The sequence below is a fragment of the Leptinotarsa decemlineata genome, unplaced genomic scaffold, assembly GCF_025532065.1.
Source record: "Leptinotarsa decemlineata unplaced genomic scaffold, Ldec_3_MD MMD2_tig00003798_RagTag_RagTag, whole genome shotgun sequence".
Classification (NCBI taxonomy): Eukaryota; Metazoa; Arthropoda; class Insecta; order Coleoptera; family Chrysomelidae; genus Leptinotarsa; species Leptinotarsa decemlineata.
Window position 1 is genome coordinate 2,149,066 of NW_027412596.1, and position 14,168 is coordinate 2,163,233.

At 32.3% G+C, this 14,168-nt stretch overlaps 1 protein-coding gene across 3 annotated transcripts in view; it reads right to left on the minus strand.

Moving 5' to 3' along the window:
* The window catches only part of nompA (no mechanoreceptor potential A), a 91,150-nt gene that overhangs the window by 8,310 nt on the left and 68,672 nt on the right, over positions 1–14,168 (minus strand). For all 3 annotated transcript variants that reach the window (XM_074178453.1, XM_074178454.1, XM_074178451.1), the window contains exons 10-11: positions 8,667–8,903; positions 6,652–7,063 (exon numbers count right to left, since the gene is read on the minus strand). In XM_074178453.1, the coding sequence (XP_074034554.1) occupies positions 6,652–7,063; positions 8,667–8,903 (649 nt within the window). The remainder of the gene's footprint in view (positions 1–6,651; positions 7,064–8,666; positions 8,904–14,168) is intronic.

Genomic DNA, 14,168 nt, shown 5'->3' on the forward strand with positions numbered 1-14,168 from the left:
GTTGCCGGTGCCTGCAGAACAGATGAATTATGCAATATGCTCCTAGACGATTTAGATGTTTGCGATGATATTATCGTAATAAATATTCTTAATTCAAAGAACAGAACATCAAAAAATTTTGTTGTTGTTGAGCTATAATGGGTTAATGTTATTAAAAAATACTTAGCTAGTGGACAACAACTGACATTACAAAACTATTTATTTTATACCGTAAAGGTAAACATATTGAACAAAATATTGGGCACAATACTATTAGAAAAGTACCATATGTCGTGGCTAATTATCTCAAATTAGAAAATTCTGAGTGTTATTCTGGTCATTCTCTAAGACGTAGCTCGGCAACACTTCTCGCAGAAAACGGAGGAGACTTACTAAGCCTGAAACGGCACGGTGGGTGAAAATCGGCTGCAGTGGCTGAAGGATATATTGAGGAATCAATAGCTGATAAGAAGAGAATCGCCAAATTAGTGCAAAATGTAATTTACCTAATGAAGCTTCAAATATAACTTCTTCTGCAAGTCAAGATGCTGTCTTAGAAAACGTCCATGTTGAAGATAATTCGGTGGAAAGAGGTAATGAATGCGTTCAAAATACGAGGATTGTTTGTAACACAGAAGTGAATTTACCTGGTCCAAATGTTAGTTCCATTAATACAGGAAATGCTGGAATACACATGATTTCTCACAATTGTACAATTCATTATAATTTCAAATAATTTTCAAGCGTATTTCCAATGTTCAATTTCTTACTTCTAGTTGATAATTAAGTTAACAAACGTTTCTGTGAATATCTTTAAAATTATAGAATTGTTGTCATTATTTACCTATAAAGTTTTTTTATTATCATTATTTACCAAGGGTGAGAAATATTAATTCTAGTTGGAGGAATGGAGTAAATAATAGCAATTTCTCAGGTTAGTAGTAAAAAAAATATATTATATGTGTTTTGATGAGCAGAAAAAAATGGTAGCAGTAATAACATCCGAAACGAACATTATAATTATAATGAAAATTGAAATGAAGTAAGTAATTTATATACACAAAAAAATTAATTGTGCAATAAATGTTCGAATTGGAGTCCTTCGAGATAAATAATGGGAAAATAAGATGGTCTGCAAGATCACCAGATCTTACTATTTTGGACTATTTTCTATGGGAGACATTGAAAAATAGGATTTACGCTGGCAGAGAAATAGAAAATGTGGAAGACTCGAGATTGAGGATTTTGAATGATTTCGCAACAATGCAGCAAATAAGTGTATTGAGGGCAATAAATAATATGAAAAACCGAGTTTAAAAATGTCTCGAAATGGAAGGACTCCAATTCTAACATTTATTGTGCCAATAATTTTTTTGGGTACCTATATAAATTACTTCATTTCAATTTTCATTACAATTATAGTGTTCGTTTCGGATGTTATTATTGCTATCATTTCTTTTTCTGCTTATTAAAACACATATAATATATTTTCGATGTAGATATGTTTGAAATAATCATTAAAGATTTCCTTATTCGAAGTTCATTGTAGAAAACGCTCAGTGCAATGGAAAAAATATGAATAGGTACCTTAAAATGAAAAAAAAACTCTCGAAAAACTCTACTATACATAGGGACACGTGAAAGTTGCTATTATGTTTTTATTCAAATCAGTCAACCAATTTCCCACATCAAGTGTCAATACCAAAATGTGAACAGATTTTCAATATGTCTGCGAATAAAGAAGATATAAGCAAAAAATAATTTGGGATTTTTTGGTTTTTCCTGTATATCTCTTATCATTCACGAGATCCCCATGTACAGAAACGAATTTGTATAGCCCTATATATATATATATATATATATATATATATATATATATATATATATATATATATATATATATGGTATTGAAGAATGTTGCTCAATAGATGTGAATTTCAAAAATGGCCGAAATGACACTTATTTTTTTCTAGTCTCTGAGTATGTATCTTTTGATTTCATTGAGTATTTACTCGAGGTCAGTATATACAATTCTGACTAATTATATGTCGATAAAGGTAAAGATGAATTTATCAGAAAACAATGCACCAAAATATTTCATAAATAATTTCACTAATTATTCCTTTTTTCAATATACATTCCAGATACCGCATTCAAGTTTTCAGGCAAAAATGGATAATTTTATCATATGGTTTCCTTAACGACGGCTCCAATCACCACTAGACGCTCATTTATTATGATTTTTATAAGATACGGTGCACCCTATACATATTTATAGACAAATTTGCAATTATTTGAAAGTATTGTAAAACCAGTGTTATAAGTATTCGTATTCCAATGATCTTATATAATTATTTATGGAAAGTAATAATGTGAAATGATGCGATTCTTGAAATTGGATGTTCAAAAGAGGACTTTTATGTTTCAATATGTTATCAGTGAAAACTGATAACAAGTGAAGGAATAATTTGGCACGCTATTTGAACACGTTCTCATTTATATTTATAATCAGTGAAGTTGAATTATTTGATCCAATTCGAAGATATTCTCATAAAAAAATCAGAAATTTCTCCATTGAAAATGATATTTTTTATTGTTTCAAATAATAAGTAACTCAGTGATATCTCCATTTAAGTTTCATAATAAATCATTTGGTACCAATGAAATCCGAATGAAAACGATTTCCTTTCGATACGACCTTTCGTTATGCTTCAAATAATAGAAGTGAAGAAAATATTATATCATGTTCATTATTTCGAAATCAGTCACTCATCTAGCTCAATTCATTTCAAATTTCATAAGAACATTTTATTTGATGAGCATGATCCTCCTGGAACGAACATCCCAACACCGTTTTTTTCTGTTTTTTGATTAGCGAAAGGCGCGTCGAGAGACGTGTCAATAGAAAAACAAAAAGACACAACCGAACTTATGGGTGCGGCTAACAAAGTGCTCAAACAATATTTAAGGATTTCGTTATTATCTGCCATATATAAACCACCACCATATAAAATAATCGGCTTCGTTAAGAACCTGGGTTTGTTTGGCCAAGTGAGAATAGGTGAGAGCCACAATAAACCCTTACGGGTTGCGGTGGAGAGTCGAATAGACCCACTCACTTTGGACCTAAGCTAACCTATCTGCCACAGCTGGTATAGGCAGGTTTATGATACTTTATCAGGTTTATCAAATTTTTGTACCGCAAACACTCCCAAACAAAAATGTTTATGAGCTTTCGGGTGGTTTTATACCTGCAGTGGCTATTTAATAAATAAAAATAATGATTGTTTTTATTGGTAGCTAATACAAAATATTCTTCAAACACATCGACGTTAATGTCTTCATGGTATATTCGCCAGAATAGTTCGACTCAAACACCAATAAATTACCCTCAATAAAACCATCAACACTTCCAACATAAGTTGAAATCAGTCGCGTTCCTTTTGCAGAAGGCGACTTTAATACGGTAGACCAGCCTTCTACACATGTTTGTGAACTTGTGATATTTTTGTCTTCTCACATATTTAGAACGGTATTTTCTTCGTTAAGTTGATTTTCGCCAAGATGATAAATTCTTCTATTCTCACGTCAAAACTATCTTATCTGCCTTGGGTAATGTCTATTTCAGCAGATGATTTCATCATTTCCGATGAAGCACAATTTTATGTTCTGTTTTCCAACTGAAATGCATTCCTTCAAAGTTTTTCACGATTTCTTTCTCCCTACCATCGAAGACATACTTTGGTTCTTTTTCACGGCTGCCATTATTTTATCGTGGGTCGGTATTTCTTTCCTAAAATGAATTGAATGTACTGTTCTTCCAATTTCAAGTTCGTAATTTTCACCAACAGATAGTCCTAGGGATTTCACAGCATCATTTTCTTTCTCATTTTTGAATTTACACATCGATGATTTCGAAAGTTCCGCTATTTGCGAACATATTTTCATATTAACGATATTCTAAGGATTTTGGTGCTTATAAAGCATGTTTGCTCATTCATTTTACTGGATAGGAAATATTGTAATGCACACACTAAGTATAATTTACTGATAACAATACTGATTAAGACGCAAGGGCTTCATCATTAATTAATATTCTACATGTAATAAAGTAACTGATTATCTACTATTAGATCTAATAAAATCATGATGTCTTCTTTTTTATACATACAACTATGAAGAGTCTTTTACTTTCTAGCCAACTCCACTATGTACGCCTATGGAACAGCTACCTGAAAATGATTCATTTATTCGCTGCTTGAGGAAATAGACTAAAACCGTTTTCTTTTTCTGTAACTATTTCAAAACATATCCTCCGTACACCAAGCTCAATGGATTTTATTATACGTACATTATACACTCGGGATGTAATTCTTCAATGAAATATGGATTTATTATTTATGCTCAAACTATTTTCATTTGTTTTGCCTTTTTATTTATACCTTTGTTTTCAGTTGTAAAATTGAAATTTTTACTTTATTTGGATACGTTTTCAACTACCTGACAAAACACAGAAATTCAATTGGAATCGAAGAACAAATCTGTGTTTGTCTTTTTACAATCAACCTTTACCTGGAAGAACAGAAAATTTTCAGTTCAATGTGAAAGGCATATATTTTTCACAATATATATATTCCATAATACTGCTGGTCGGTGGGTTCTATGAATGAATGGCTTACTTACTGAATCAAAGACTTCATTCAATAACACAAAAATACAACTTTCACTTGATAACATTTCGAGAATTCAAATAGTGAAATAACTTCATCTAGACCGCTTTTTTTTGTCCGACTCCAAATTCCTGATCAGCGTGATCTTTATTCGCAGAGGATTTGGAAATCTGCTTTGCAACAGAAACTTTTAATGAGCTATCAGAATATTATTCTCATGAAGTGAAAGGGAAATATCTTCAGAAGAGATTAGTTTTTTCAGAAAAAAAAAACTTTTTGACTTCATACTTCTCATTAAACTGCTGTGCATTTAGTATATAGCTATAATATTTCTTGGAAGTTGGTCTCTTTATTATTTTTATGGAAGTTTCCCATATTTTGTTTATTGATGGAGATGAAGAGAGCCAGTAGCATTGAGGCTCTATAATTTTTGTACAGAATGTCGTGGTTTCAAATTATGGTGGCAGAATGGAAGAGTTTCAATAATAGAAACAGATTTTGAAAATGCAATAGTTATCAATAATGAACCAGATATCCATTGTTGAGATCATTTTATATAGTTTATTTTCATAAAATATTCTTGTTCTTATGGATTCTTATATTGAAGAATTGGAAACGAATATGAATAATACATAGTTACCAGTAAAGAGGAATATAAATATATGTTTCAAGAATCCAGATACATTCACTATTTTACATAAAAATCTAAGGTAATTTAAACTTTTGATCTGATTATGTTTTCGGAAACTTGGAATAATTCCTAATTTGAATCAATTCAAAATCAAAGAATATAAAATAATATTTGATGATATTGATATCGACCTAAATGATGGAATTGTTTTATATGTGGAATTTTTTTACAATAATTATTGGAGAATTAAATTATTCATGTAAAAATATTTCGGGATATGTCCAAATCATTCAATATAATTGCAGTACATAAACCTCCATCCTAGTCTGCCAAAATCTTCATAATTTTACACTTAATACTTTTCTCTTTATTTTTACCCAAAAAATTTTCATTATTCGTTATATGAATCTCAACATCCCCTTCAATGCTTCTCCCAGTCGTGGTACTGCAATTTTGTGAACGAGAAAAGTATCATATCGATCAAAATAAACTAACACGAATATTTGCCAATGACAAATATTTCTCAGATTATATTTTTTCAGGAAGCCCAAGAAATGATCATTTTGAGCTCTGTAACTATGAAATCACAGGACATTCGCCAATAAATCAGTGAGTTACTTAAAATAAAGTAAAAATAACAATGAAGTGAATTATGAAACATTTCTATATTGTAGATATAGTGATTCTTCGACAGTTAATGAGTTTATTCATTTTTCATGAAAGGGATATTAGTAAAAGGTCATATATTGTAAGAGTTTAAATTTATAAACGCAAAAGACAAGATTGAATACCTGAACTAATAATTTCTACTAGAAAGAAACATAATCTGTATAGAAGAACAAAAAAATTTGTTTACTGTTGACGGAAATTATCATTGAGATTAATGAACAAAAAATTTCATTGTCGACAAAAATGGAATCACACTCCGCCACTGGGTGGATGAGTGCGGGGCGGGAAGATGATAATTATACATAAATTGAAATTGCTTAAATTTTTTCTATCAAATATTGAGAGCTTACCATTATTACCATAAGTAACATTGACAACAAACTGTAAGAAATACGCTGGAATTTTGAAAAACTAGTAAAGCTGTTTTCGGATACATTTTCACTTGAAAAGGTTTACAGTAGCACGTGAATTTTTTATGAATAAACGATCAGGCATATGTTGAATTATTCATAGATAGAACTTTATTTATTTCAAGATACCCCCTTCTAATTTGAGAGATAAAGTTGACAGCGCCACAACATTGTTTTTTTGCATGAAAAATGGTTTTTTTGTAAATTTTGTATGACTTTGACATCTAGTCCTGTTGAAAAATCTTCGAAGGGGGCTCTTTATGCCAGCACTGTATACAAAAGGTGTATTTACCTCTATCATTTCCCTGACAAATTCTTTCTCTTCTTCATCCTTCTCCGCACTAGATCCATCACTGCTGATCACTTTGATCGTTGTGTCCTCAGATTTTACTGGAGAGAACGATACCGATGTTTCGTTTGAATCGTTAGAAGTGTCTTCTATATCAGTAACCGTATCATTCGATTCCAGTTCCAATTCTGGAGTGGCGTTGACATCTCTTCTACGCCTTCCGAAAGATGGTTCTGAACGGCCAGGACCCATTGGACAGTAAGCTGGTTGACATCCATCTCTGCAAGTTCTTACGGTTGCTTCGAAAACAAGGAAGTTGGACTCCGGTATTTTGAAAGCATTAAATCTGGCCTCTAAGCTGTCACCATTTCTTCCTTTGTCCAGCTCCGGAAAAACGAAACTGTCCACAGGACATCTGGAATAGAAAAAATTGCATTGAAATTTTGAACAGATATAATTCCAATTGAAATTATATTGAAAACAAACGAACCGTCCCGGCCTCGCACTGATGATAACTGCAGTAGCGTGTCAAAGTTATTTTCCGAGTTTGTTGTCCATGGTCTACAGGTTTTTGTACCTAATATTTTTTTTGCTGAAGTAGACGTTATCAAAGGCAATCAGCCAACGGATGAAAATTTCGGGCTGTTAAAGATATGTTGGAACATCCCAAGCACTTCGTTTGTTACTACATTGCCACCAATGTTTACAGCAGTAGTAGAAGGAACTTCAGGCATGAAAACCTTCAGGTGATGACCGTCAAACCCGGAAAATATCTTTGATAGAGTTAGCTCCAGCTGTGAAAGTTTTCACTTTTTGATCAAGTGCAGCAATGTTGATATTTTCTGATTGTGACAACTAAGAATACGTAAATTCATAAAATCTGTGAGTCATTGACTTGAACTGTTTCACGATTATTGTATCCATCGAAATTGCATCCGTGCGAGGCCTGAGTAAGTCTCTAGTAAAAATATTGAAATTGCAATGGTTACTATTTTACATATAAAACGTGTATTGTCAGGATTTTTATATTTAAGAAAAATAAATGTTACGAAATGAAATCTAGAAATATTCAGCTCCTCGGAAGTAGCTACACCGAAGGTTCTAGTGAATGTCTGCTGAAAAACACCTACTTCCTTGGCTAATACCACGCTGTATATTGAATTATATCTGACAGACAGATATACCTCACAGAAATGACTCTTGCAGATATATTCTCATTCATTCAGCAGCAGGACAATGCTGAAATCACCCACAGATCAGTTTCGAAATATTATCTCCTATCAGTGCAGGAAAGATCTGACTCAAACTGTAGTGTGTTTGGAACTCAATCAATTCAACAGGGCTCTACACCCCGCCTCAAGCGGGAAAGAAAAATCCTATGTTTCAATCCCATGCCAGAAATCAAAAATAAGTTTTAAGTCTGTATCGAAAAGTCTGTATTTCGAAACATTCATCTCTCCCAAAGTACCTACACCGTAGGCGTTGGTAAATACCTGCCACAAAACAACTATTTCCCAGTTAAAACCACGCTGGACATTGTTCTTTGTTCACGAGGTGTAGCTTTTACTACTTTCTTTCTCCAAGACGAAGATTACATACATGGGGTTTTTCATTTTGTTCGAATATTTCAAGAACTGAATTTGTTTCAAATTTGTGATACGCTTGTGATATTATGCTGTTAGGTATGCTATACCAGGTGTCCCAAATGTGCCAATGTGCTCAATGTGTCCCAATGTGCCATAGCTAAGTGATACATTTTTTTCTGTAACTGAATTGTTTCGTCGAAGATCTCTCGTGACGTAGAGAATATCAAAATAGCAGGTAATGCTCTGCTTCATTTCTATTCAGTCTGCTCCAAAAGTTACTTTTATTTCAGCGACTTCGATTAGAGTATGATATTTTTTCAAACGAACAGCCTGTATATTGGTTAATTGCATTTTATTTGAAATCACCTATCAGGCCACCATCATGTTAAATGTTGTTCCTAATATTTCATCATTTTACAACTGTCTACCTACCCATGTCTATCGATGAGCTGAACAGATCTACCAGAATACGGATCTCTCGCAACGACGTTTGTAGCAAATATGTCGGTAGCATAGTTGTAACCATCCTGCGCCTCCAGTCTGAAAGTAAGAGGATCTCCTACCGCTATCGTGGTTGTTGGTCGTCCTTGATAGAGGATCATCAATCGGACCTTTGAACTCAATGTGTTCTCTGCAGGAAGGTACTCTATGGGAATCGGACTGCCAGAACTGAAAAATATAGAAATAACTCACTCAGTCAATCATTATTTAGGTATTTGGTGAGACTGGTATGATGAAATAATTGATTAAATTAGATTTTCTTCTAGAAGTAAACATCAATCATATGATATGTTCAGCGACATCTTTGTTTAATATTGTTTGATTATTGTTCGGTTCAGAAATGAGAAAAAACTAATTATTCGAAAGTTTCAATGTTCATTGTATCAGAAATTTGAATCTGTTTTGAAATGTTTTTTTATTTATAATGCTTTGCTGGAAATTGAATTGAAAACTCAAGAAAATGAAAAACTGAATTATAGGAAAGTCGGTACTGTTTCTTCTATTTCGCCTTGAATCGTAAATATTTTTCATGTTATTTACTTGGTGTTAATTGCTTATGAAAACATGAGGTAAAACTAATTCTAAGATTACATGAAGTTTAAAAATCTGCTGAAATACAAATGTTTCCTTTTACAATAGCTTCGTCAGTGAATTTCATACTGGAGGATGAAAACGCTTGATGAGGATATTGTATAGCAAAATACATGTTGCTGTTTCGTGAACTGGTTAGTGGAAATCTTACTAGGAATATTTACTGAATAAGTTATAGATTTTCACCAAGTATCATCACATGAATAAATGCGTATGTAGAGCTGAAACATAGATCTGAAACTCAACGCACCCAATCAGTAAAGGAACTTGCAAATAACTACTGATAACTATCATAATAATGATCCTGAAAATAATAAGTTATCTATTTCCAAGTAACTATAATCGTTCACATAAATATTAATATAACTTCAAACCTTTTTGGGAATTGGTCTCACAACAAATTTTTCAATGGCAATTTTTCTTTGTCGGAAAAACGTACAATTTCATTGTGTTGGTCATTATAGGCGTTAGGAATCACACGTTAAAAGGTGGGACCTCGTTAGTCCTTAGCTCGCACAAGTTTCTCAACTTCTGAGAGTTGTCGTTCGTATGGGGGCGACAGCTAATTAACGAAAAAACATATTTTTTAAATTATTCCTTTCAAAATATATACTTTCTGGAAACAGTATATTCGGGATTCCTTGTCAAGAGAATATTGAGCTACCTTATTTGATGTTCTATAAATTTGTAGAGAAATGTCTTTCATTTCTTACAATACTTCATTATTTTATAAAGTATATTGATGTCGAGTAATTGCTTTATTTGTATGTATGTATGTTTGAATAGATTTGTAGTTGATTTTAAGAGAAATAGATATTTATTTCATGATCTCATTTTTAATGGTTTCGGAGTTGTATTTGAAGCAGTATCCCATGTAATTGAATAAGGAATAAGTTAATCACTTTGATGATTAAAAAAATGTCCCATTATAGTGTCCCGATGTTTGTTATCAAGACAAGTACCAAAAAACTTTCAATTTATAACAGTTTCGATATTTTAGTTGAACTTTTAATTCACTTGTGGTGTCCTAACACGAATAGTTTGCAAGATCATGATTCAGTTTTGGAATTCAAAGTTGATAGTTCATACCGGAACCTCTGGAGTGAAAAATTTCTTCTGAGAACACTTTCCCAACGCCAGAACAAAAAATTACGGTCTCTCAACGCGCGTTTCGCTAACCAAGTTAGCGTCCTCAGGAGACGCTATGTAATATAGTTTTAATATGGATCTTCATCAAGTATTGGCCAGTTCTATTCAATTAAAACTATAATGAGTAAATATTTGTGTTTGACCAGTTTTATAAACTTCAATCTAGAAGATTTATTACGAAAATTTGTAATATGAATTTTTTCAATTCTTTTTTGAACAATGATTAATGATATATATTTCTTATCGCTTCCGGTATTGTATTCCCGCCTCGTCCAGATATTTTTCTCGAGATAATTTATCTGGTTGAAGCTGGGATGATTCTGCAACCGTGTTAGGAATCACACGTTAAAAAGGTAAGACCTCGTTAGTTCTTAGCTCGCACAGGTTTCTCAACTTCTGAGAGTTGTTGTTCGTATGAGGGCGTCAATCGATTAACGGAAAAACAGATTTCAAACAGATTATCTAATACAATACAATATGGTATTATATTATCTGATACAATACCATATAAATTAGTTCTCATTGAATCATCAGTATTGTGAATGTGAAATGAATCGTTGCTTTGGGACGATGAGTGTTCACTGGGTATTGCCTAATCCTTGTTAGACATAGTACGTTGAAAGGTTACACCTCGATATTCTTCAGCTCACACTTCGACTTTCGAGACCTGTTCAACGAAAATACAATTTTTTAACAATTTTCCAACAAATCTCAAAGATATTGCAGATCTTTAATATCACAATAAAAAAAATCTCAAAGCATTGTTTTTTTTAATATTTTTTCAATTTTGTGAATTTAGGAACTCAGAAACAAAAAATTCTTTGGTACCACAATTGTTAACTATTTTTGAATGGTTTTCACAATGCAGAGTAGTAAACTGTTTCCATCTACCCAGCATTTTTCGTATGTATAATCAGTAATCTATTTTTCTAAACTTTGGGATATTTACTTTATATATTCTACAGATTTTTCAACTCAAAAACACAAACAATTTATTCTTGTCTTCAAAAAATTATTGAAAAAATAACTTCAATTACTGTATCAAGGAGAGACTGAATGTTTTGTACTGATTTCCAAAATTCACCTCTCTCAAAGTTCCTACAAAGTAGGATCTCGTAAATGTTTCTCGGAAAGTCACTACTTCCTTGGCTGATACTACGAAGGACATTGCATTATATACGACAAACAATAATGCAAGTTACCTTAAAGTCAGTGTAAGGAGGATCTTACCCATACAGCAGTATGCTGGGAGTCGAATGACTTCGAACGTGGATCGAATTTTTTCCTTTGTTCACGAAATGGAGCTGTTACTAGTTAACAAATCTATTTTACAGATGACTATCCTTTCACAAATGTCTGTCGAATATAATTCAATGTGCATCATAGTATCAGCCCAGGAAGTAGTTGTTTTCCGGCTAGCATTCACCAGATCTTTTTGTGTAAGAACGTTGGAATAATAAAGAATGTCAACGTATCGCTTAGTTCAGATTTCGTTCAAATTAACTTTCCAAAGTAGATGTAGGTAAGTATTGAAAATGATCTCTCCAAAACTATCGATAGTACAATAAAATTCGTTAACTTTGTCTAACTCATTTTAAAATTATGTACAATGAACGCAATGAATAATCAGCATTCGAATGATAATAATGATACGTTGAGAAATTGAAATATTTCGCCGAACTACTATCACGAAATAACCTATTGCCTTCATTATTTATTATGAAACTCTCTAGAAAATTGTTTCGAATTTATTTATGTAGTCATTATTTAAAAAAAAATCGTCACTCGATGCATATCTAAGACGTATTCGTCTGTAACTTGATCATTGTAAATTCATGACAGTGGCCAAGATGCAGAACAGGTTGAGGAACTAGTCTGTAATCCAGAAAAATACGTGGAAATCACTCTAAAACAAGTATTTTCTTTTGGAATCATCTGAGTTGGGACTAGGTATTAGATAAAACACATGAGAACGCTCTCAGTACCAAATTCACCGTTTCATGAAATTTTTTTGATTTTATATACCCAGATTTGCTAATAGATTATAAGGACAAAAGTATCTCAGTCATGGAATAGTACCATTGCTTTCGATTTATTTGTGATGATTTATTCGACTTTCGTAATTGTCAATTTTTACTCAAACCTTTCAAATGATATGTTTTTATGACTTTTATCAATGTACCTACACCAAAATTGATGAAGGTTGCTTATCGAATTCAAAAACTTTGAATCAATTTTCTTCAACAGGTACACTTGAATTACTTTTTCCATTAAGTAGATGGTTTCATCTAGAATTTAGTCTTGATAATGGAAGGTTTTCCGAAGTTTGAAAGAATAAATTTTTCCTTGATAAATATACGTTGAAAAACTGAAGGAAAAGAAACATTATTACTAATAATATTTTTGAAATAGAAAAAAATTTGTTTTCTATTATCAATAGAAAAATGTGGGAAACTTCCGAGATGGAAATAAATTTCAAAATGAATCGATGTCGTAGGAACGCTTCACAAAGTAATACAACATGGGCTGAGAAATATCGGCCCTAACACATAGATGACGCTAGTCTATTTGCATTCACCGCTTTTTCAGTTAATACTAACTTTCAAAAGAAAGCTGTTAAAATTTTTCTACATTTGTTATTTTTGAGATAATGGATTGAAAACAATTTCGTGTTTTAATTTGACACTGTCTCTTGATGGAAAAAAATACCGTTCAAGCAAAGCAATGGCTTGTAAAGTAATAGTGTAAAGGATAGTGTTCCATGTAGGTGAAATTTTATGTCAGTAATCTTTTGCTTCATAGGCTGAAAAGTCCCGGGTCTAAAAAAGAAAACGCGTTTTTTTGTTCAACGTTGTCATCATCAAGTACCACACCAACATTCTAGCGCCACTCTAACATTTCAATACCACTTTTGTAGAAGGATCTATCTTTTGCCTCATAAATATCATCAGTTTCAGCAATAACCTATTCAGTCGAGCGAAATTTCTTGAGGTTCTTTCGTGTAATTCAATGTTCATGCGAAAGTAGTTTCTAAAAGGCTTTTTCTTCCAGTTTGTATTCGAAAAAAATGTGTGTGCATCTATGCATGTTTACGTAGAGTTCATTTTAAAGTTAATTTTTTTCTTTTTTCAGATTCCTACAATGGATATTTATAACGCCAAAATGATTCTTTTCTTCTCAATTTAATATGAGAGTTGGTGAGCTACTTCGACTGATACAGGCATTAATCTCGTGTTCTGCGTAAGTCTGATAACTCCCTGAGCCACTTGTGGAGTATCATGTCTATTCGCAAATATTTCGATGAAATGTTCTAAAAAACAAATTATGCATTTAATTTCCAACTCAATTACTCAACAATGCAAGTATTTTCTCAATTAGAAATATACAGTCTTTTATTTTTAGGCAATATTTGGTACGAAATAAAAAGGTAACAATAAACAAAGTTACCATTGCTATGAGCGGTTAAACAAACATCCAACAATGGACTGATCCTCACCAGTACAGGGAACAAGATTGTTGTTCAGATGTAAAGGACTTGAGGAATCGAATAATTCACTGTTGCAATGTCATGAGGAATACTTTAGATCTTTTTGAACATTTAGGAAAATCAATGACAAATCGAAAGTGGACTTCTTGCTCGTCTATATCATGAATGAAATTATTTATTTTTCATTTGATGTTATCCATGGATAG